Genomic DNA, 24,937 nt, shown 5'->3' with positions numbered 1-24,937 from the left:
TGTCGTCCGCCGTGATGCCTCGCAGGGCGAACAGGGACTCCGCTTGTGCGAACCAAACCGCCGCGTGAGCCTCCCAGAAGGTAGGCAGTTTAAGGGCGACTGCCGTGTCCATGTCGATAGGTCACCAATGAAGGAGCTGTGGCTCCCACGTCGATCGAAAGAATGGACGCGACAAAAAGCTTGAATTCATCTGAGCTGCTTTATTAGAATCAAACACTCAGGCACTCTGGGAAAAACGTTTTACGGTCGGCAATATATATCTATTCCGCCAGGGGGTTTGCCCAGGCCTGGCGCCAGGGGGCGTGGCCCCGCGGGCCGGCTGCGGCCTGGCAAGCCGAGGGCGAGCCTGCCCGGGCGTCCCGACCGAGGCCTGGCAAGTCGAGCGCGGGCCTGCCCGGGCGTCCTGGACGAGCCCGGCCTGGTGATCGCTCCGCGTCCTTGATAGGTGCAAGGCGATTGTGTAACCCCAGCGGCAGCCGCTACAATGTTAAAGCGCGGCGTTACGTGCGCTGCTTGTGAGCAAGGAGGAAGCGGACAAGCGGTAACTTGTAAGAGTCTTTATTCAAGAGCTCACTGTAACACTGAATTGCTCAGGCCTGCGCGCCCCGTGTATATCGTGAGGCCACGCCTCTCTCCCGGGCGTGGCCCACCCCCACTTGGTGTGCGGGGTGATGTCACCACGTCAGTGCTTTAGTGTCCGCCACACGCGCCCCCCCAGAATCCCCGCGCACCTGAAGGGTCAGTTTGCGGGGCAAACGGATGACCGAGCCGAAGCGCCCCCTGGCGACTGGCGGCGTCTGGGATGCAGGGATGCCATCTGGGATGCCTCCGGCTGCCCCTGGGATGGGTGCAGGACCGGGGGGCGGCGGGGCTGGGCGGTACCGGGGGTCCGCCCGCAGGGGGGGCGGCCCCGACGCGGGGGTCGGGCCACTGGCGGTGGATGGTCCACGTCGAGGTGGGCCGGCTTGAGGCGGTCCACAGAAACGCGGTCAGGAGTACCGCCGATGTCGACCGTGAAAAACTTGTCACCCGTCTCCAGCACGCGGAACGGCCCGTCGTACGGGGGCCGTAGCGGTGCCCGGTGGGCATCGTGCCGGATGAACACGTACTTTGCCGTGCGAAGCTCCGGGGCGACGTGGGAAGGGGGGCAACCATGGTGTGCCGTTGGCACTGGGGCGAACCTCCGGGCGGTCTCCTGAAGGGCGGAGCGCTGTTGCGCCGTGGACCAAGGAGCCGTGGAGTCGGGGATAAATTCACCCGGTACCCGCAGTGGTTGCCCGAAGACCAGCTCCGCCGAGGACACGTGCAGGTCGTCCTTGGGCGCCGTCCTGAGGCCCAGCAGGACCCAGGGGAGCCTGTCGACCCAGCCGCCGTCGCGGAGGCTGGCCCGGAGCGCGGCCTTCATGGAGCGATGAAAGTGCTCGCACAGGCCATTGGCCTGGGAGTGGTAGGCCGTGGTGTGGTGTAGCTTCAACCCGAGTCCTTGCGCCACCGCGGCCCAGAGCTCCGAGGTGAACTGGGGCCCGCGGTCGGACAAGATGTCCGAGGGGGCACCGAACCGGGCAACCCAAGTGGCGATAAAGGCTTGCGCCACCTCAGCCGCAGACGTCGCTGCCAATGGGACGGCCTCCAGCCACCGCGTGGTGCGGTCGACCATGGTGAGGAGGTGGGTGAACCCTCGCGAGGGGGGCAGAGGTCCCACCAAGTCGACGTGCACGTGGTCGAACCGCCGCTCGGGCAACATAAACGGGGCCAACGGTGCCTGGGTGTGGCGGTGGACCTTTGCGCGCTGGCACGCGAGGCACGTCCTGGCCCAGTCGCGGACGTCCTTCCTGAGGCCATGCCAGACGAACTTCGCCCTGACGAGCTTCTGGGATGCCTTCGCGCCAGGCTGGGACAGGCCGTGGATGGCGTCAAACACCGGGCGCTGCCAGCCCGCGGGCACGATGGGGCGAGGCCGGCCGAGGGAGACGTCGCATAGGAGGGCCGTGCCCGCGGCGTCGAACGGCACCTCGGTGACGCGGGGGCCCGTGACGGCGGTCCGCAAGGCCTGGACGCCGGGGTCGGCGGTCTGCGCCTCCGCCATCTGGGCATAGTCGACCCCGAGGTGGACCGCGTGCACGACGGACCGGGAAAGGCAATCCGCCACCGGGTTGTCCTTACCCGCCACGTGACGGATGTCCGTCATGTACTCGGACACGGCAGAGAGGTGGCGCTGCTGCCGTGCCGACCATGGCTCGGCAACCTTGGCCATCGCGAACACAAGGGGCTTGTGCTCAACGAAGGCCGTGAACGGGCGGCCCTCCAGCAGGTGGCGTTAGTGTCGGACCGCCAGGTGGAGCCCGAGCAGCTCGCGGTCGAAGGTGCTGTACCGGCGTTCGTGCGGGCGCAGCTGCCGGCTAAAAAACGCCAGCGGTTGCCAAGCACCACGCACCCATTGCTCGTGCACCGCGCCCACCGCGTAGTCCGACGCCTCGGTGGTTAGGGCGATCGGTGCATCGGGCGCCGTGTGCGCCAGCATGGTGGCGTTGGCCAGAGCCAGCTTTGCGCCCGCGAACGCCACGGCCATCGGCTCCGACCATGCGATGTCACCTTTGCCCGGCTTGCCCCGAAGGGCCTCATGCAAGGGGCGGAGGAGCCGGGCGACGTGGGGCACGAAACGGTGGTAAAGGTTTACCATGCCCAGGAACTCCTGGAGCCCCTTGATCGTGCGGGGCCGCGGGAAATCCCTAACCGCCTCCACCTTGGCCAGTAAAGGGACAGCCCCGTGCTCGGTGATGCGGTGCCCCAAGAAGTCGATGGTGGCGACACCGAAACGGCACTTGGCAGGGTTGATGATTAGGCCATGCTGGCCCAGGCGTTCGAAAAGCGTGCGGAGGTGGAGCAGGTGGTCCTCCCGGGACGCGCTCGCGACTAGGATGTTGTCCAGGTAGACAAACAGGAAAGGTAAGTCACGCAAGACGCTATCCATAAGCCGCTGGAACGCCTGAGCCGCATTCTTCAACCCGAAGGGCATCCTTAGGAATTCGAAGAGGCCGAAAGGGGTGATGACGGCCGTCTTCGGGACGTCGTCCAGGTGGATGGGGACCTGATGGTAGCCCCGGATGAGGTCCACCTTAGAAAACACGGTCGTGTTGGCCAACCGGGTGGAAAAGTCCTGAATGTGTGGGACCGGGTAGCGGTCGGGGGTGGTGGCATCGTTGAGCCGGCGGTAGTCCCCGCACGGCCGCCATCCCCCACCGGGCTTCGGCATGATGTGCAGCGGAGAAGCCCAAGCGCTGTTGGAGCGCCGCACGATCCCCAGCCGCTCCAGCGTGGCGAACTCCGCTTTCGCCACCGCGAGCTTCGTGGGCTCGAGTCGGCGTGCCCGGGTATAGACCGGCGGCCCGACCGTGGGGATGTGGTGCTCCACCCCGTGTTTAACGGCCACCGCTGAGAAGGTGGGCCGCGTGAGGGCCGGGAAACTGGCGAGGAGGCAGGTAAAGTTGTCCGCCGCCGGAAGCGTGCAAACTAAACTCGCCGGGACGGAACCCTCCAGCAAGCCGCTTGGCAAGCCGCTCGGTGAGCCGCTCAGTGAGCCGCTCAACGAGCCGCTCAGAGAACAAGCGAGCGAGCTGAAGGTTTCGGCCTGGACGAGCCGTCTGGCTTCACATCGACCAACAACCCATTCGCACATAGGAAGTCCGCACCAAGCAATGCCATCGGCACGCTGGCGGTCACGAACGACCATTGAAAGCGCTGCCCTCCGAACTGCAGGGAGAGGCAGCACTTCCCGAATGTGCGGATGGGTGTACCATTGGCGGCAAGCAACGCGGGGCCCCGGCCCACGGTTCGCTTGTCGGACGTGGAGGCGGGGATGACGCGTACCTGCGCTCCTGTATCGCCGAGGAAACGGCGCCCGGACAAGGTGTCCGTGATGAACAGGAGGCTGCCGGAACGGCCGACGCTCAGGGCCGCTAATGTGCGCCGGCCTGGTCGTTTCCCGACTTGTCAAACGAGCATGACGGGCAACACTTCTTAGCCTTGTGGCCGAACCTGGCGTGGAAATAGCACCAGGCTTGCGGCGGCGGGGGCCGCGGTTTTCTCGGCGGCGGTGCTGGTGGGCGGGGACGCTGTAGCCTCTGCCCCGGGAACCACGACAGCAGCACCGTAACACGACCGCGTGTCGCAAGCCGCGAAGAACTTGTCGGCCTCTACGGCCAGGGCGCGGGGTTCCCTTATGTTGGAACCGGCCAGCGCGAGGCGTACCTGTGGAGGTAGCTGGCGTAGGAAAAGCGCCCGGAATAAGAAATCCGGGGCTTGGTCACCCAGCAGCGACGGCATATAATCCACTCACACTGATGGTCGTGTGTCGCCGAGTTTGGGAAGGTCCAGGAGGCGGTCGGCCCGTTCGATCTCCGTGAGGCCGAACGTGGCGATGAGGAGACGTTTGAGCGCCCTGTACTTGTGGTCGGCCGGCGGGTGCCGCAGGATGGACACGACCCGGGCGGCAGTGCCGGGCCCGAGGGCGGCGACCACGTGGTAGCAACGGGTCTCGTCTGCCGTTATGCCTCGAAGCTGAAATTGCACTTCGGCCTGCACGAACCACACATCGGCCTGTGCTTCCCAAAACTCTGGGAGTTTTACTGCGACGGCGTTGTTGGCCATGGCGCGTTCGGTGGTCAGCAACGGCTGAACCAATCGGGGTCACCAGTGAAGTGTGGTGCTGCGCACACAACTTGCTTGCCAAAGAGGTAGGCCACAACGCGTTTGTTAAAACCAAAAGAGTCGTTATTACGAAAGCTCGAACTGCAGCACTGGGCGGGCTCGAGCTTAGAGCCCACATATATGTGCCGAGGCCACGCCAAGTCCCCGGGCGTGGCCGCTCGGTCGAAGGGCGGGGCATGTGCCATCGGTCCCCGCCTGGGCGCTCGCGCCACCCACTGGTGCGCGGAATTATTGCCCCATGTGCCCGCCACACTGTATTATTATACAGGAACATTATGTTATATGATGTATTACCATGTTGATGTACACTGCATTATGATATAGGAACATTATGTTATATGATGTATTACCGTGTTGATGTACACTGTACTATTTGTTAGGAACATTATGTTATATGATGTATTACCATGTTGATGTACACTGTACTATTATATCGGAACATTATGTTATATGATGTATTACCATGTTGATGTACACTGTATTATGATATAGGAACATTATGTTAAATGATGTATTACCATGGTGATGTACACTGCATTATGATATAGGAACATTATGTTATATGATGTATTACCATGGTGATGTACCCTGTATTATCATATCGGAACATTATGTTATATGATGTATTACCATGGTGATGTACACTGTACTATTATATAGGAACATTATGTTATATGATGTATTACCATGTTGATCTACCCTGTATTATTATAAAGGAACATTATGTTATATGATGTATTACCATGTTGATGTACACTGCATTATGATATAGGAACATTATGTTATATGATGTATTACCATGTTGATGTACACTGTACTATTATATAGGAACATTATGTTATATGATGTATTACCATGTTGATGTACACTGTATTATGATATAGGAACATTATGTTATATGATGTATTACCATGGTGATGTACACTGTATTATGATATAGGAACATTATGTTATATGATGTATTACCATGTTGATGTACCCTGTATTATTATATCGGAACATTATGTTATATGATGTATTACCATGTTGATGTACCCTGTATTATTATATAGGAACATTATGTTATATGATGTATTACCATGTTGATCTACCCTGTATTATTATATAGGAACATTATGTTATATGATGTATTACCATGTTGATGTACCCTGCATTATGATATAGGAACATTATGTCATATGATGTATTACCATGTTGATGTACCCTGTATTATTATATAGGAACATTATGTTATATGATGTATTACCATGTTGATGTACCCTGTATTATTATATGGGAACATTATGTTTCTGATGTATTACCATGTTGATGAACCCTGTATTATTATATGGGAACATTATGTTATATGATGTATTACCATGTTGATGTACACTGTATTATTATATGGGAACATTATGTTTTCTGATGTATTACCATGTTGATGTACCCTGTATTATTATATGGGAACATTATGTTTCTGATGTATTACCCTGGTGATGTACCCTGTATTATTATATGGGAACATTGTGTTATATGATGTATTTCCATGTTGATGTACCCTGTATTATTATATGGGAACATTATGTTATCTGATGTATTACCCTGGTGATGTACCCTGTATTATTATATGGGAACATTGTGTTATATGATGTATTACCATGGTGATGTACACTGTACTATTATAGAGGAACATTATGTTATATGATGTATTACCATGGTGATGTACCCTGTACTATCATATCGGAAACATTATGTTATCTGATGTATTACTCTGGTGATGTACACTGTATTATGATATAGGAACATTATGTTATATGATGTATTACCATGGCGATGTACACTGCATTATGATATAGGAATATGATGTATTACCATGGTGATGTACACTGTATTATGATATAGGAACATTATGTTATATGATGTATTACCATGGTGATGTACACTGTATTATGATATAAGAACATTATGTTATATGATGTATTACCATGGTGATGTACACTGTATTATGATATAGGAACATTATGTTATATGATGTATTACCATGGTGATGTACACTGTATTATGATATAAGAACATTATGTTATATGATGTATTACCATGGTGATGTACACTGTATTATGATATAGGAACATTATGTTATATGATGTATTACCATGGTGATGTACACTGTATTATGATATAAGAAAATTATGTTACATGATGTATTACCATGGTGATGTACACTGTATTATGATATAGGAACATTATGTTATATGATGTATTACCATGGTGATGTACACTGCATTATGATATAGGAACATTATGTTATATGATGTATTACCATGGTGATGTACACTGCATTATGATATAGGAACATTATGTTATATGATGTATTACCATGGTGATGTACACTGCATTATGATATAGGAACATTATGTTATATGATGTATTACCATGGTGATGTACACTGTATTATGATATAAGAACATTATGTTATATGATGTATTACCATGGTGATGTACACTGCATTATGATATAGGAACATTATGTTATATGATGTATTACCATGGTGATGTACACTGTATTATGATATAAGAACATTATGTTATATGATGTATTACCATGGTGATGTACACTGTACCATGGTGCTGGCTGCTTACTTCACTGATGCCAAGATCATCCATAAGTACTCGGTTATCATCGCCCATTCTTTCACCGATTTCACCAGTGAACAGGTGAGCGAGTGGCACCGCCGCAGAGCACACCAGTCTCACCTGCACAAACGGAAACCCTATTCAAAGACGCACAAACTCACCTGAAGATACAAAATCATCAGGCAAATACGATTGTACCTTGAGGTCGTACAAAGTGTCGATGAGCGTGATGAACCGTCGAGCTTGTGTTCGGTTGACCAAAGATAGAGCAGGAATTCGTCGAACAAGCATCACCTCAAAGTGCTTGCTCATCTCCAGGTAATCACTCGCACCCAAGGCCTGGGAACATGAAAACATGCTACGTCACATTGGCTGTCAACTTAGACACGTTCACGTTCACAACTTAGACACGTTCACGTTCACAACTTAGACACGTTCACGTTCACAACTTAGACACGTTCACGTTCACAACTTAGACACGTTCACGTTCACAACGTTCACAACTTGGACACGTTCACGTTCACAACTTTGACACGTTCACGTTCACAACTTAGACACGTTCACGTTCACAACTTAGACACGTTCACGTTCACAACTTAGACACGTTCACGTTCACAACTTAGACACGTTCACGTTCACAACTTAGACACGTTCACGTTCACAACTTGGACACGTTCACGTTCACAACTTAGACACGTTCACGTTCACAACTTAGACACGTTCACGTTCACAACTTAGACACGTTCACGTTCACAACTTAGACACGTTCACGTTCAAAACTTAGACACGTTCACGTTCAAAACTTGGACACGTTCACGTTCACAACTTAGACACGTTCACATCAACTTAGACACGTTCACGTTCACAACTTAGACACGTTCACAACTTAGACACGTTCACAACTTAGACACGTTCACGTTCACAACTTAGACACGTTCACAACTTAGACACGTTCACGTTCACAACTTAGACACGTTCACAACTTAGACACGTTCACGTTCACAACTTAGACACGTTCACGTTCACAACTTGGACACGTTCACGTTCACAACTTGGACACGTTCACAACTTGGACACGTTCACGTTCACAACTTGGACACGTTCACGTTCACAACTTGGACACGTTCACGTTCACAACTTGGACACGTTCACGTTCACAACTTGGACACGTTCACGTTCACAACTTGGACACGTTCACGTTCACAACTTGGACACGTTCACGTTCACAACTTGGACACGTTCACGTTCACAACTTGGACACGTTCACGTTCACAACTTGGACACGTTCACGTTCACAACTTGGACACGTTCACGTTCACAACTTGGACACGTTCACGTTCACAACTTGGACACGTTCACGTTCACAACTTGGACACGTTCACGTTCACAACTTGGACACGTTCACGTTCACAACTTGGACACGTTCACGTTCACAACTTGGACACGTTCACGTTCACAACTTGGACACGTTCACGTTCACAACTTGGACACGTTCACGTTCACAACTTGGACACGTTCACGTTCACAACTTAGACACGTTCACGTTCACAACTTAGACACGTTCACGTTCACAACTTAGACACGTTCACAACTTAGACACGTTCACGTTCACAACTTAGACACGTTCACGTTCACAACTTAGACACGTTCACAACTTAGACACGTTCACGTTCACAACTTGGACACGTTCACGTTCACAACTTAGACACGTTCACGTTCACAACTTAGACACGTTCACAACAACTTAGACACGTTCACGTTCACAACTTAGACACGTTCACATCACCTTAGACACGTTCACATCAACTTAGCCACGTTCATGACTTAGACACGTTCACATCACCTTAGACACGTTCACATCAACTTAGCCACGTTCATGACTTAGACACGTTCACATCACCTTAGACACGTTCACATCAAATTAGACACGTTCATGACTTAGACACGTTCACATCACCTTAGACACGTTCACATCAACTTAGACACGTTCACATCACCTTAGACATGATAACCCTTTAACCTTGGTGGGAGCTTCAGGTGCTGAGTTCATGGCACTATCATGCCAAACTAACACCTGACAGGTGCACTTAACCTGTCATCCTTGTGAGGTCCACAATACGAGGTTCACTCAACCTGTCATCCTTGTGAGCTCCACAAAACGAGGTTCACTGAACCTGTTATCCTTGTGAGCTCCACAAAACGAGGTTCACTGAACCTGTTATCCTTGTGAGCTCCACAAAACGAGGTTCACTGAACCTGTTATCCTTGTGAGCTCCACAAAACGAGGTTCACTTAACCTGTTATCCTTGTGAGCTCCACAAAACGAGGTTCACTGAACCTGTTATCCTTGTGAGGTTCACTTAACCTGTTATCCTTGTGAGGTCCACAATACGAGGTTCACTTAACCTGTTATCCTTGTGAGGTCCACAATACGAGGTTCACTTAACCTGTTATCCTTGTGAGCTCCACAAAACGAGGTTCACTGAACCTGTTATCCTTGTGAGGTTCACTTAACCTGTTATTCTTGTGAGGTCCACAATACAAGGTTCACTTAACCTGTCATCCTTGTGAGGTCCACAACACGAGGTTCACTTAACCTGTTATCCTTGTGAGGTCCACAATACGAGGTTCACTTAACCTGTTATCCTTGTGAGGTCCACAATACGAGGTTCACTTAACCTGTTATCCTTGTCAGGTCCACAATACGAGGTTCACTTAACCTGTTATCCTTGTGAGGTCCACAATACGAGGTTCACTTAACCTGTTATCCTTGTGAGGTCCACAATACGAGGTTCACTTAACCTGTTATCCTTGTGAGGTCCACAATACGAGGTTCACTTAACCTGTTATCCTTGTCAGGTCCACAATACGAGGTTCACTTAACCAGTTATCCTTGTGAGGTCCACAATACGAGGTTCACTTAACCTGTTATCCTTGTGAGGTCCACAATACGAGGGTCACTTAATCTGTCATCCTTGTGAGGTCCACAATACGAGGTTCACTTAACCTGTTATCCTTGTGAGGTCCACAATACGAGGTTCACTTAACCTGTTATCCTTGTGAGGTCCACAATACGAGGTTCACTTAACTTGTTATCCTTGTGAGGTCCACAACACGAGGTTCACTTAACCTGTTATCCTTGTGAGGTCCACAATACGAGGTTCACTAAACCTGTTATCCTTGTGAGGTCCACAATACGAGGTTCACTTAATCTGTCATCCTTGTGAGGTCCACAATACGAGGTTCACTCAACCTGTTATCCTTGTGAGGTCCACAATACGAGGTTCACTTAACCTGTTATCCTTGTGAGGTCCACAACACGAGGTTCACTTAACCTGTTATCCTTGTGAGGTCCACAATACGAGGTTCACTTAACCTGTCATCCTTGTGAGGTCCACAACACGAGGTTCACTTAACCTGTTATCCTTGTGAGGTCCACAATACGAGGTTCACTTAACCTGTTATCCTTGTGAGGTCCACAATACGAGGTTCACTTAACCTGTTATCCTTGTGAGGTCCACAATACGAGGTTCACTTAACCTGTTATCCTTGTGAGGTCCACAATACGAGGTTCACTTAACCTGTTATCCTTGTGAGGTCCACAATACCAGTAGCAAATTGTTACTCGGAAAAGTGAGCCAGTGAGTATCCTGAGTATCTTTATCTGTGTCTTGTCTTGATCGTGTCTATAGCCAATGAAACTGCCTGGGCAGCCTTATACACCTGTCAGCGTGAGGAGGATCATCCATATAGATAGGACAGATAAATCGACAGATAGATAGATAGACATAGACAGACACAGACACACAGGCAGATAGATAGACAGATAGACAGACAGACAGACAGATATAGATAGACAGACAGATAGATAGATAGATAGATCATTAGCCAGATAGATAGACAGACAGCTATAGATAGACAGATAGATAGATAGACAGACAGATAGATAGATAGCCAGATAGATAGACAAATAGATAGCCAGATAGACAGACAGACAGATACAGACAGACAGATACAGACAGACAGATAGGCAGATAGATAGACAGACAGATATAGATAGACAGATAGATGGACAGACAGACAGATAGATAGACCACCTTTCGGCTGACAAGATATATTTGAGGTCGCGCACACACCTTGAGTTTTCTGTTGTGGGTTTTATTCCTCACAAACTATAAACTGTCGTGGTTAAAACACAAAAAAAGGTGTTTTACAAGCAGAGATGCATCAACAGGTGCACCGTTCGTCAAGGGAGGTTAAGCCGGGTGTTTCATCTGCTAGCATTTGCCAGTGGACATTATGTTCGCTTTGTGCTGCTTTTTCATGAAAACAAACACAGTGGCCTGATTTTATGGAATACCTTTCAAAAAAGCAGGCCACTGTGTGCTGGTACCTTTGCAACCTCCAAATAAGTTAGCCAAATCTAAAAGAGCATCCGATGTTATAGTAATGACCTTCCCAGAGTTTATTCCCGGCCACGAACACATTTACAACTCGTCATGGACAAACCGATGGTTTACAAACAGTTGTTCAGAGATAATGCAATAAATAACACATTTCATTTTAATTGTTTTATACAAGAGCCAAGATATGCTTCTGCTATTCACAAAGTATTCACACCCCTTGACCTTTTTCATATTTTCTTGTTACAGCCTGAATTTAAAATGGTTTAAATGGAGATTATTATTTTTTGTCCCTGATCTACACATAATATACCGTAATGTGAAAGTAAAATTTTCTTTAGAAATCCTTACAAAATAATTCAAAATGGCGGCCTGGCTCTGGAGCTTGTTGGGCCTTGTGGACCCCGTGCTGCTGGGTGGGAAGGCTCGGGCTTTGACAGACTCTTCTTGTCGAGCTCAGCCCGTTGAGGGTGTGAGAGAACAAGGTCGTTTGAGGATTTGTGCGGAGTGTGGGGCTTCGGAGTGCACGGTGGCTTTGGTAGGGGGAGTGCACGGTGGCTTTGGTGGGGGGAGTGCACGGTGGCTTTGGTGTGGGGGGGGGGGGGAGTGCACGGTGGCTTTGGTGGGGGGGGGGGGGAGTGCACGGTGGCTTTGGTGGGGGGGGGGGGGGCGTGCACGTGGAGCGTCTGGGACGTGGACGTGGCCTGGCCTGATTGCTTGCTGGGTTTCTCCGACGTCATCATGTTGAGTGAAAACCCGGGATTTGGCGACTCCCTTTATGCCGTGTTATGCCTGCAGGGAACCGAGTTCCGTGAGATCCAATAATGTGCCGAATACAACAGCTTCATGGGCGGCTTTGGTGGGGGGATGGTTTTTTAGAAATGGCAGCTGCGATGACATGACATGCGTACGAGGCACCCGCCATCACGCCACTCAGCATGCTTTTGTGATGCGGCCTGTCCCTGCAGCTTGGTGGGACTTGTGACCCCCATGCTTCCGGGAGAGAAGACCCAAGCTTTTGCGAACTCCCTTTTGGAAAGTTCCGCCTGTTGAGGATGAGAGAGGCGGACACTCGTGGGATCTAAGACAGAATACAATGGCTTTGAAGTGAGTGAGAACCGAGCCGGGGAGGTAGCTTTGATGGGGCCGAGGGCCGCGCATGTGGTACCCTGAGTCGAGCCGATCGATATGCGTATGGGACGCGGTCTAGCGTAGCACGGATAAGGAGACAGCTTGGTCCATGATGAGTCGTGGTTCCTTGTGGTTAAGTTGGTTGCTCCAGTACCAGGGAGGGCTCATTTGGTTGCAGCACGGATAAGGAGACAGTTTGGTCCATGAGTCGTGCCTCCTTGCTTTGGTTAACCTGGATGCTTCAGTACCGCGGATGGCTCCGTTGGAGGCAGCATGGACAAGGAGATGGCTGGGTCCATGAGTCGTGGTCCCTGGCTGTCGTGAAGCTGGATGCTCCAGTATGGGGGAGGTCGCCGTTAGGTGCAGCATGGATAAGGAGACAACTTGGTCCATGAGTTGTGGCTCCTTGCTTTGGTTAAACTGGATACTTCTGTACCAGGGAAGGCTCCGCTTCGTCTTAGAGACGTGAGTGGAGATTGGCTTAGCGGTTGCCTGGTGTTGGCTTAGCGGTTAGGGTGCCGGCTTGGGATCCTAGGATCCTGGGTTCGAATCCCGGTCGATCGCTGAATTAACGCCAGGGGGGTTGACTGAGCCTGTCATCCTTCCGAGGTCGGCAAATTGAGTACCAGCTTGCTGGGATGAATGATCACGGTGTGTACCCCGATTTAGAATAGGTACACCGTATCCCTGCGCATCGTAAGAGCGTGACCAAGGGTTGGCATCAGGAAGGGCATCCGGCCATAAAAACATTGCCTCAAACAGGGAACCATGATTGTCATGGGGCCCGCAAGGCTAATCCCCACTCTAGCGGGCAAAATGGCCTTAAAACGATCATTCATTCATTCATTCATTCAGTGGAGATGACGATTGGTGACAGTGGCCCATGCATGCAAACACGCACATATACATGAATCATGATTTACACAAACACATGCACGTTTCTGATTTATACACATTATATGTTACATATTTTACTGTATATTATATACACACATGTTATACTTGACATGTATTGTATATTATATACACACATATTATACTTGACATGTATTGTATATTATATACACACATATTGTACTTGACATGTATTGTATATTATATACACACATTATACTTCACATGTACTGTATATTGTTACGTTTGTGGGAGGTAGGCATGAAATAACTTAGAAAAGAAGGAATGTGTAGGTTTTAGTATGGACCGTGTGATGCGAAGAAGGAGAAGCCCATCTGGATGTACATAAGCAGGGTAAATGTTCAGGTTAAGAGTGTTTGCATGTTGCCATAAGGAGGGTGGTTTTGTGCTAATTAATTATAGCACTTATGGTTAATAATCCCCAGTATGTATTGCCTCCCTGTGATATTTCTCGAATGTTCTTATAAAACTCAGCCGGCCAGGCGATGGGCTCCATTAGCCAACCACGCCGCCAGGGCCGACAGAAACCAGCACATTTGCCAATCGGCAAGTAAACCCCGACGTCATCTGAACATTCCCGAAGGATGGCTAGGCTCTGCCTTGGAGGACCGGAATTGACAGGCCACACCCCGAGCTTCGCCATTGGGCATCAAGAATGGCCGTGAGGCCACGTCCCAAAGACGACGATTGGTCGTGGCCATGGACTCATGTAATTGGACAGAGTGTGACGTCAGCGGTGGAACATTCGAGAGATAGGAGAGCAAAAAGAAGCCATATCTATATATCTATCTGTCTGTCTGTCTCTCTCTCTCTCTCTCTCTCTCTCTCTCTCTCTCTCTCTCTCTCTCTCTCTGTCTGTCTGTCTGTCTGTCTGTCTGTCTGTCTGTCTGTCTGTCTGTCTGTCTCTCTCTCTCTCTCTCTCTCTCTCTCTCTCTCTCTCTCTCTCTCTCTCTCTCTGTCTCTGTCTCTCCTCCCACGTTGCACAGCTGCCGCTCGCTTAGCACGCACGTGCGAGCACCAGGTCTGTTGCTCAGTCACTGGCGGTACGTGCTGTGTCTCTTGTTGCTTTTTTCCTTCTTCCTACCTTTTGGTCCTTTTCTGCTGTCCGAGTGTCGGTGTCCCTTTCTATCGTCTTGTCTACTGAACAAGAGAGGGAGAGACAGCGCAGTTAGAGTTATCCACTTTAGGTGGTTAATGAGATTAATTAATTAATTTATTTATTTCCCAGTTATTGTTGTTGTTGTTTTTTCATTTATTTAGGTTTTACAAACCCCAGTACCATTTATTGGTTATTTTTCGTTTAGTTACTTCAAATGGCTAGCAAGAATAGTCGAAGTAATGCCAGTCGTGACGCCGATGAGGTGTTAACAGATGAACACGGCATGTGTTTTGTCCCACCGGAAGATGTTTCGCTGGAAGAGACGCTCCTCACAATCGGAGAATTGATCGGTTGTGAGAACATCCGGGCAGCGTCCCGAATGCACCACAAGGTGGTTGTTTTCGTTTCACATGTCCGTTTCGCGCGCATCGTCGTACAGAACGGACTCACCTTGGGTAATGACCGGTTTGTTCCGGTTTCGCCATGGAGCACTCCGGCCTCGAAGGTAATACTATCAAACATTCTACCGACGCTGTCTAATGAGGAAATTCTTCAGAAGCTCGGTCAGTACGGTACTGTGGTGTCGAGAATTATCAAAGCCTCCATTCGCACCACAGACGGGAAGCTTAAGCATATCGAAACGTTTAGACGGTTTTGTTATGTTGTTTTGAAGGATGGTTTGACGCAATTGAATGTCTCCCTCATTTTTAAGTCGTCAAAACGTGAGCACAGGATTTTTGCGGCAACGGAGAGGTTGATTTGTTATGGGTCTGGTGCACATGGACACACTCGGCAGTATTGTCCTGATGGGGAGAAAACGTATGCCACAGCAGCCGGACCAGCTCCCCCCGTGACCATTACGGAGGATTCCATGGACGATTCGCCTTCAGTGCAGGAATCTACGTCGGACCATCAGGGTACAGCTAAGAGTGGTGCTGATGAGACCCATACGGAGGTGCGTCGTGTAAGCGATGAGTCATCCAGTACAGCTGGCCATCGTGCAACCGATGAGTCAGCAAATGTAAGGGAGAAGCCTCTACCTGTAGAGGGAATGATTTGTGAGGAGCAGCAGATTGTAGATGCGGCATCTCGGAAAAATTTGAAACGGTCACTTTTAGGTACGAGGAATGAGGACAAAGGTGTTAAAGTGTTGGTGGTGCAGACAGGAAGCAGTTTAAATGGTTCAGACAGTCCTTCACATGAAGATCAGCAAGGTGGTGAAACTATGGCTGACATGATACCACCTGCTCAGGATGAAGGGGAACTTTTTCCTGAAGGTTGTAAATCAACCTGTGAAACCGAACAACCTACTGATGACCATATCAACTCTAATGGGGAATGCAAAATACCCATTACCGCTAATAACGACTCCTCCCCCCTCATTGCAATGATGCATGAGGATAAAGAGGATGAAGAACCTAAGGTAGATGGGGATGGAACAGGTGTTTCTGTGCAGGTTCAGGAGGAACTCATTACTAGCGTCACTGAGGGAATTCTAACGACCGAGACACTGATCGGCCATGAGGAACCAGTGGCAATGGTTGACAGGGCTCCCCGCTCCCCCCCCCCCCCCCCCCTCAGGAGGAAGAGCAGCCTTCGGAGATCTCAAAAGAAAATATTGTTAGATTTTTGAAGGAAACTTTCAGACAACGGCATGTACGAATTAAGGATCATTTTCCTAATATCCAGGCCTTCCTTGCAGCCGCAAAACCTTTGCTGCAAAGGAGCGAGTATGTGGAAATCTCCGAACCTGAATTTCAGCGGCTGAGCAAAGCCGTCACGAAGGCAAACAAGGAATTAAATGAGGAAGAGGACTTCCCCCCCCCCCCCCCCCCCCGCCCAGAAGAACCAACTATGGAACTAAATGTTGTATCCTTAAATATTGTTGCGGTTTTAGAACCCTCACTTGTAAATACAACATTAAAGGTTAAAGGTAGCACCCTTAGTTAGGCCACAGCAACACGTAGGCCACCATGGGAACTCAGTTATTTCCTTATTATGTGTTAGTTACGGCTGTGTTTCCAATAGTTGAATCTGCGTTGCATCAATTAAATAAGAGTAGGTCCCCATCCATTCCGTCCATTTTGCAATCTCTCTCTCCCAATTATATTACGCGCCTCTGCCAGACGCAGCCGCCTCAGCGCTCGCTCAAGCCGCCATTAACCATCCGGTCGGCTCGAGGAAGAAGGGGGCGGAGCGCCAAGGAGAAGGCGTGGCCCTGTCAACCAGCCGTCAAAGGCGGAGCCGGTAAACCCTTACCAGCCAACCAGGGCTGAGGTGAGCTCGATGGCGGGCGTGGTTTCGAATCGCGCAGAGTGATCCTAAAGCGCGTTATATAAGCACGAGCACCAAGCCCTTTTACGGACTGCGCAGGGGACCGTCGTTATTGAAGGACTGGAGGATATACGCGCTTTGCAAACGGACTCCTTTTGAAAGAATTGCGCACAACGGACTCGTTGGGAGAGAGGGCTGATGACGAACTTGTGGGTATAGGCGCTTATTGAAAGGACTGATCCAAGAGCGCACATTTGCGAAGGACTTCCCCCCCCCGCCATATGTAAGGTCCGGTCGCGCGCCAACGATACGCAGAGCTGCCTGCCGGGTTTCGCCTGTGGAACCGGAGCCTGGACGGGGGTCGATTGGAGCCTGGATCATCTACCTGGACCTTCCACCCTACCCACTACAATCCCGTGTGAGTGTGTACGTTTGTCTGGGCTGTTAAGTTAAGACTGTATAGTTAAGCCTGCCCTGTGTCCTGCTTCTTCTTCTTCTTCCTGTACATTCTTTCCTTTCCTCTTCTTTTTGGTTGTAAATAAATCACCTTGTTATTTCTTGGTTTTTCCCTCATCCGATCGTCTCCGTCCTTTCTTTCCATTGAGTACCTGTGGCATGATTTTGGAACCGCTATAATCGGGTTAGTCATCTGTTAACGGCTCGGATCGCGGACTGCTAACCGCTCGGCATTTACCATTACGTCCGTGGTTCGAGCGGGAGTTATTTCCCTGCTTTACGGTCGGGTTAGTACGTAGGTATTTGGGACTACCTTGACCAATGACCCTAGCTAATATCGACCGGAAGGAGCGTTATAGCTTCTAAGGTCTCGGGTCGGTCAGTCATGGACAAGGGGATTAACCCCCCCTTGATAAGGGGAGAGCCGACCCCCGAATCCGTAACAATTGGTGTCTGGGAGTGGGATTGGACCCGAACCAAATTTTTTAACATCTGAAAAATTTGGTCAAAATTTCGAGCGGCCGAAATTTTTATTAAAACATCCAAATTGAATCGTGCCATGGATAATCAAGGCGATCGGATGCCGGTGGGGGAAAATGAGGGGGTAGAGGAAGGGTTAGAGTCAACCCAGGACCCCAGGGAACAATTGGGAGAGATGGAGGAGGAAAGCAATGAGGATGCGGTAGTGGCGGTTGCAGGCGCACAAAATGGCGGCGCCTCGCACGTGGTGGTGGGGGCCAACCCCGTTGTGCAAATGAGTGCTGAAGAAATGCAGTTATTCGTGACGCAATTCACCGCGATGCTGAAAGAGGAAATGGGCAAATTCAACCGGGACATAAATAGAATGGGGGAGCAATTGGGAAGTCAAATTGGGGGGTTAGAAAATAAATTTGGGGGTTAGGAAGCAAATTGGGGGGATTCGGAAACAGATTATATAAATAAATAGGGTTGAAGGTTAAAATTATATAAATGGGTTGAAGGTTAAAATTATATAAACAGGTTGAAGGTTAAAATTATATATACGGGTTGAAGGTTAAAATTATATAAATAGGTTGAAGGTTAAAATTATATAAATGGGTTGAAGGTTAAAATTATATAAATGGGTTGAAGGTTAAAATTATATAAATGGGTTGAAGGTTAAAATTATATAAACGGGTTGAAGGTTAAAATTGCAGAAATTAGTTGAAGGTTAAAATTATATAAATTGGTTGAAGGTTAAAATTATATAAACGGGTAGAAGGTTTAAATTGTAAAAATGGATTGAATGTTAAAATTATATAAACTAGGACGTGCCCGTACGTGGGTGCCCGTTCCTTGCCAAAAAAAAAAAAAAACGCTACCCGTACGCTCTACCCCGCCCGTACGCCCGTAAACAAAAAATAACAACGCTCTTCGCTTCCGCCCTTCGCTCTGACTGAATTGGGAGAAATAATGCGCATAAGAAATCGAATTACGTACCGTAATGGCGGTCAGCTCGTAACGCGCACACTGTCCGGAAGTTCGCATATCGCATATCTATCTATCTATCTATTAATGCCCATTTATTCAATTATCGCCAACGTATTTTGGCTTTTTGCAATTTAATCGCAAGGAAAAGTAGAAAGAGAAGAGGGAAAAAAAGAAAAGCCTTGCCTTGCTGCAAACAGCTGCTGCAAACAACAACAACATGGAAGGCTGCACTGTCCGGAAGTTGGCATATCGCAGTTACGATTATTTTAGTGTTAATGGCCAATTATTCAATTAGCGGCAACGTATTTTGGCTGTTTGCAATTTAATCGCAAGGAAAAGTAGAAAGAGAAGAGGGAAAAAAAGAAAAGCCTTGCATTAACGCATTAACGCTTGCATTGCATTAACGGTTCGGCACACGTGATAGCTCGCTGCTCTCTGATTGGTTGAAGCGTTTTTTGGACATAGCTCGGTAGGTACTTGTCCGATTAATTACAAACCTTGAAAAGGCACATCCTCGGGTCCCCAGCAATATACCTGGCAAGTTTCAAGTATATCGGACCCGTGGTTGTCGAGAAACAGCGGTCACAGACAAACACACAGACACACAGACAGACACACAGAGATTACTGGCATTATAGATAGATGGGTTGAAGCTTAAAATTATATAAATGGGTTGAAGGTTAAAATTATCTAAATGGGTTGAAGGTTAAAATTATATAAACGGGTTGAAGGTTAAAATTGTATAAATTGGTTGAAGGTTAAAATTGTATAAATTGGTTGAAGGTTAAAATTGTATAAATTTGTATAAATTGGTTGAAGTTTAAATTATATAAACGGGTTGAAGGTTAAAATTATATAAACGGGTTGAAGGTTAAAATTATATAAACGGGTTGAAGGTTAAAATTATATAAATTAGTTGAAAGTTAAAATTATATAAATGGGTTGAAGGTTAAAATTATATAAACGGGTTGAAGGTTAAAATTTTATAAACGGGTTGAAGGTTAAAATTGTATAAATGGGTTGAAGGTTAAAATTATGTAAACGGGTTGAAGGTTAGAATTATAGAAATTAGTTGAAGGTTAAAATTATATTAATGGGTTGAAGGTTAAAATTGTATAAATTGGTTGAAGGTTAAAATTATAGAAATTAGTTGAAGGTTAAAATTATATAAATGGGATGAAGGTTAAAATTGTATAAATTGGTTGAAGGTTAAAATTATATAAACGGGTAGAAGGTTTAAATTGTAAAAATGGATTGAATGTTAAAATTATATAAATGGGTTGAAGCTTAAAATTATATAAATTGGTTGAAGGTTAAAATTGTATAAATTAGTTGAAGGTTAAAATTATATAAATGGGTTGAAGGTTAAAATTATAGAAATTAGTTTAAGGTTAAAATTATATAAATGGGTTGAAGGTTAAAATTATATAAATGGGTTGAAGGTTAAAAATTATATAAATGGGTTGAAGGTTAAAATTATAAAAATTAGTTTAAGGTTAGAATAGGTTTGATTTTATTGGGTTTGTGGAGTCGCCTGTTTGAAAAAGGTCGATTTAAAAATATGTTTGTGTCTCATGGTTCATCCTTTGAAGCCTTGATAGTTGCTTATAACTTGAGTTATTTATTATTTTTATAACCTTTTTGTGTGCAAGGTGAAGGCTCATGGAAGAGATAGAACATAGAATGGATCTGTTTATTATTATTATGTATTATTATTATTTTATCATTATATTAATTACCCGATCACAGAGTTCATCGAAGGAGCAGTCGGCGACAGAGCCACAGGCCCAGCGAAGCTGCACTGTACGGCCAGGAAGCTGGAGCAGCCGTGAGCGTGGGACTTGGGGTGTACAAGAAGATAAACAAAACATGTGGTCATCCAAAAGGCAGAGAGAGCTAAAGTGTATGTGGAAGGGATGATAGAGTAAGATAGATCACACATCGGGAAGGAAAAATGAAAAGCAAGAATGACACAAAAGACAGAGGATCAGATTGAACAAACGAATGGGACATCTGTATATTAAGAATGGAGATAATGTCGGACTTTGTCCGGGAGAGTTGGATCCCCCGCACAAACCCCCCTCCCACCTCCCATAATCCTTTCCCCCTTTGTATGGCTATGGTAGGATTGTATAGCTGATACCCTTCACTCCTCTTGTCATGACTGCTCTCCTTTCCCTCCCCCCCCCCCCCCCCCATCCTCTCCTACAGTGGCCTTTGTCTGGTTTTATACCTAACAGTCCAGTTTTCAGCTGGTCCGTCCCCTGTCCAGTACTGATACGGCACTGGACGCCTTTATGTGCGGTATTTTTTATTTTGAAATGCTCAGCCTCTAAGAACCATAACTGAACGTTATATTGTTTGTCTTCATTGGTATGTGTCATTTGTTTATTCTTGCAATTATGTCGGTCCTTCAAATGCCTGCAAAGATCATATTGGGCCGATCCATGTGTATGCCATTATAATGCCCTTATGTTGCTTGTGTAGTGATTAATATCGAGCCATTGTCTTCTTCATCAGTTCCAAAATTTATTTTGATCATTTTTGCACATGTGCGTGGGGTGGCACAGGAGTGTCCAGTATTCTTGAGTGTTGTCTGTGGCCACACTAGCTCTTGCCCTTTACTTGATTAGAGTCAAACACCTTATAATCTCAAAGGTGTGTATGAACAACATGCACTGAGTTTATGCCAGCAAGTTTACATCGTTCATAAATAAGGCTTTGCCTTCTGTACTACTAAAATAACGTTTTACATTTCAAGTGTTTTGTATCCTATAAATCTATAATAATAAAAGGCCGTGTGTATGTGTGCATTTGTCTCCTCCATAACTCCAAAACCATGAGTAGTATAAATGTGGGAGTTCCAGGGCAGGCCAGATCCCCGTATCCCCCCCCTTGCCTCCAAACCAAAACTGACTCAACCCAAAACAGGAAGTGACTCACCACAAACCGGAAGTGTTCGAATTATTTAAATATTTATTTATTTCAAATTTCTAAAATTTCAGATTTTCAAAATAATTGATTTTCAAAATTTCCGATTTACCATTTTTCTCGATTTTCATGATTTTTGTGATTTTCCCGATTTTCACCATTTCCTATAATTTCTCAAAATTTCCAAAATGTCTAAAAAAAAAGATTTTTAGTTTAAAAATAAAATAGTATTATTAAAAAGAACTTTGGCGTTGACTTATCTGAATTTTGATATTAAAAATATTATCTTTGAAGAACCAAAGTATTACAACAACAACGGAATTATCTATTACCGTATTATGATTAAATATAATTATGATCATACTCACACGCAAAGTGGTATTAGAAAACTGTTTATCGAAACACCAACGTTGTTTTCGTGGGGTATTAAAGCGAATGAAAATAATTCTAAGGAGCGCAGAGTTGAATCATATTCGCTGCCGCTTGTTATGTATAATTCACGCTTCCCCCCGACGACCGTGGAAACAAAAACAATAGAAATGTTTGAATAAATTATTGACGCAATTAAAACACATCTGATGAAAGCTGATGTTATTGAAAAGATAAAAAAAGGATCAGAACAAGTTTAGAGCCTTTGTTAACGGGCTTGATATATTTTGGCGGAAACGCGATGGGGTAGTTTTCATTGAAGTTTACCTACCAACAATGTACCCAAAACTTTTAAACAAATACGAAAAGTGCAGGGAAGTGGATAAACACCCTGAAATTCTAACTTCATTTTACGATAACAAAATCACTGAAGAATCATGCATCGAAGATCATCACATCAAGCCGGAGGAATTGATGGGTGTGAGCTGTAAAGTTATCTGCGCTATTGAGATATCAAATATTTTTATCGGTGGTGCGGGTCCATCCATTCAATTGAAGGTAAATGATGTTGTTGTTCAAGAACTATTTAGGAAAACAAACAGGTTGATGATTAATATTGACAAACTTACGTCACAAAATAAAATTACGGGAGCAGCAGCAGCGTGTATGTTTAACGATGATAGTACTAACGACACAACATAGGTAAATAATATGAAAAAATATATTGTTGCGGTTTTGAAATAAAGGTTAATTTCCCCTCTTAGTTAGTTACACCACAACATGTAGCCTCGCGATATTTCAGTTATTTCTTAGTAAATGTAAGCGTAGCCCTTTCCTGTGTTTAGTTTTGCGTTGAGTAGGCCAGTGAAATTAGGTGTCCTTATGGCGCTTTGGTTTGGTTTTGGCGCTGAAATACCACGCGGCAGACCTGAACAAGTCGACCGAGGCCGAAGGAAGGGTGGCAGGAGTTGTCGGTAAGCACGAGCCGCCAATCAGGGCTCGAGGGGAGTGGCTTACCACTGCGGCATAGGCGGGGTTTGGAGCATTCGAGTGAGACTCTGGGGCGGGGCCATATAACCCTGCTCAGAGCCCCCCGCCTCAGATGAGTTGAGAATACGTCAGATGAGTTGAGAACGCGCGTCAGTGGAGTTCGCGGGTGAGAGTTGAGTTCAGCACCGGAGGAGGACCGAGAACGCGGCAGATCAGAACGTACGAGATCGAGAGAACGAACGGCACGAGAAGGCAGAACGTATTGAATTGCATCGTTGTACACGAACTTTGCCCTGTTCCCTGCGCAGTATTAATTGCGTGCTGTAAAGAACGACCCGCGCCGGGCCACAGACGCGCGATTTCCCTCCTGCCTGCCTTCACCTGGATACGTGCCGTGACCGCCAGAGGGCCACGCCGGGTGAGCTGTCCCGGAGCGACCGAAGCAGGCGGGTTTGGCGCGCGAACATCCTTCCTCCATCTCCCCGTGTATGTGAGTGGGCCCATTGTCTGGGAAAATTAAGACTGACTAAGCTCTGCCCTGTGTCCCTTTCTTTCTACCAATCCTTGTACATAGTGTAAATAAATCCTGTTCTTTCTTCCGATTTGACCGTCCTGTCTTTTCCATCATTGGCTTCGCATGGTACGAATAAAACCGCTCTAATCGGGTTCCAATAGAAAAGTAACAGCGCGAGTCACGTGATACGCATTCCGCTCGGGCGTACTCAATTAAGCGTGGCTCGTGCGAGGCTCAATCCCCGCTTCCGTTGCGGCGTGGGTACCAAAGGTACGTGTGAATTTGTCCCGAAACCCTTTTCCACGTTTGCCCGGAAGTGGCGACTCGGTCTCGCGGACCCGAAGACCCAGGGGGAAAAAAGGGGTTTAATCTCCCCTTTGTAACGGGAACGGGCTTCGGGGAATCCGCAACAATATATACAGTCACGTGAAAAAGTAAGTACACCCCATGTAAAGTTTTGACTTTTTCAACATATTTCAACATACAGCTATTTTTTTTTTTTTTTGTATACTGAATCGAGGCTCGTGAAAGAGCTAACATTTACTTCACAAACAAATCAACCAGACAAACAAAATATATAAAAAGAGGGAGCGGAAAACAAGATGGGGAGAGAAGGGGAAGCACACAAACAACATTTGAGAGCAGGGAGATGTGTGGAAGGGAGAGGGCTTGGGGGGAGGAGGCGTGGGAAGGGGGAGGGGGGGGGAGGGAGAAGTATAAAACACAAGGACACCAAGGACTTCCAGGACAGAAGTTGGTATTTCAAAAAAGTGGAATTGGGGTGAAATTAGTGGGGGTAGAAAAGATCAAAGTTTTGGATGGGGGAAGATAAGAGATGGTGGTGAACAGCTGTTTTAAAGACCTGGAGGGTGGAGTGGGATTGAAGAGAGTGAGGGAGTTTGTTCCAGAGGCGGGAGAAAAGAGGAATGAAGGAGTGAAGGTGAGCAGAGAGTCTTGATTTTGGCAGTTTGACCATAAGAGGGTTGCAGGCAGATCTTGTGCGACCTGTAGGAATATTTGCGGGACAGAGCCCAGAGAGAGCTGGGGGGGCAAGGCCAGAGAGGAGTCGGTAGAAGACGGAAAGGCC

General features: G+C 47.3%; 1 protein-coding gene across 4 annotated transcripts in view; it reads right to left on the bottom strand.

Moving 5' to 3' along the window:
* The window catches only part of AFG1L (AFG1 like ATPase), a 151,095-nt gene that overhangs the window by 21,668 nt on the left and 104,490 nt on the right, over window positions 1-24,937 (bottom strand). For 3 of the 4 annotated variants that reach the window (XM_078778538.1, XM_078778537.1, XM_078778536.1), the window contains exons 10-12: window positions 20,786-20,886; window positions 7,518-7,658; window positions 7,326-7,439 (exon numbers count right to left, since the gene is read on the bottom strand). In XM_078778538.1, the coding sequence (XP_078634664.1) occupies window positions 7,326-7,439; window positions 7,518-7,658; window positions 20,786-20,886 (356 nt within the window). Of the gene's footprint in view, window positions 1-7,306; window positions 7,440-7,517; window positions 7,659-20,785; window positions 20,887-24,937 lie in introns of all 4 variants that reach the window. The other variant, XM_068116595.2, reaches the window with a different exon arrangement.

Source organism: Myxine glutinosa, chromosome 5, assembly GCF_964187855.1.
Source record: "Myxine glutinosa chromosome 5, kmMyxGlut1.1, whole genome shotgun sequence".
NCBI lineage: Eukaryota > Metazoa > Chordata > Myxini > Myxiniformes > Myxinidae > Myxine > Myxine glutinosa.
This window is presented reverse-complemented; position numbering and strand designations above follow the sequence as displayed.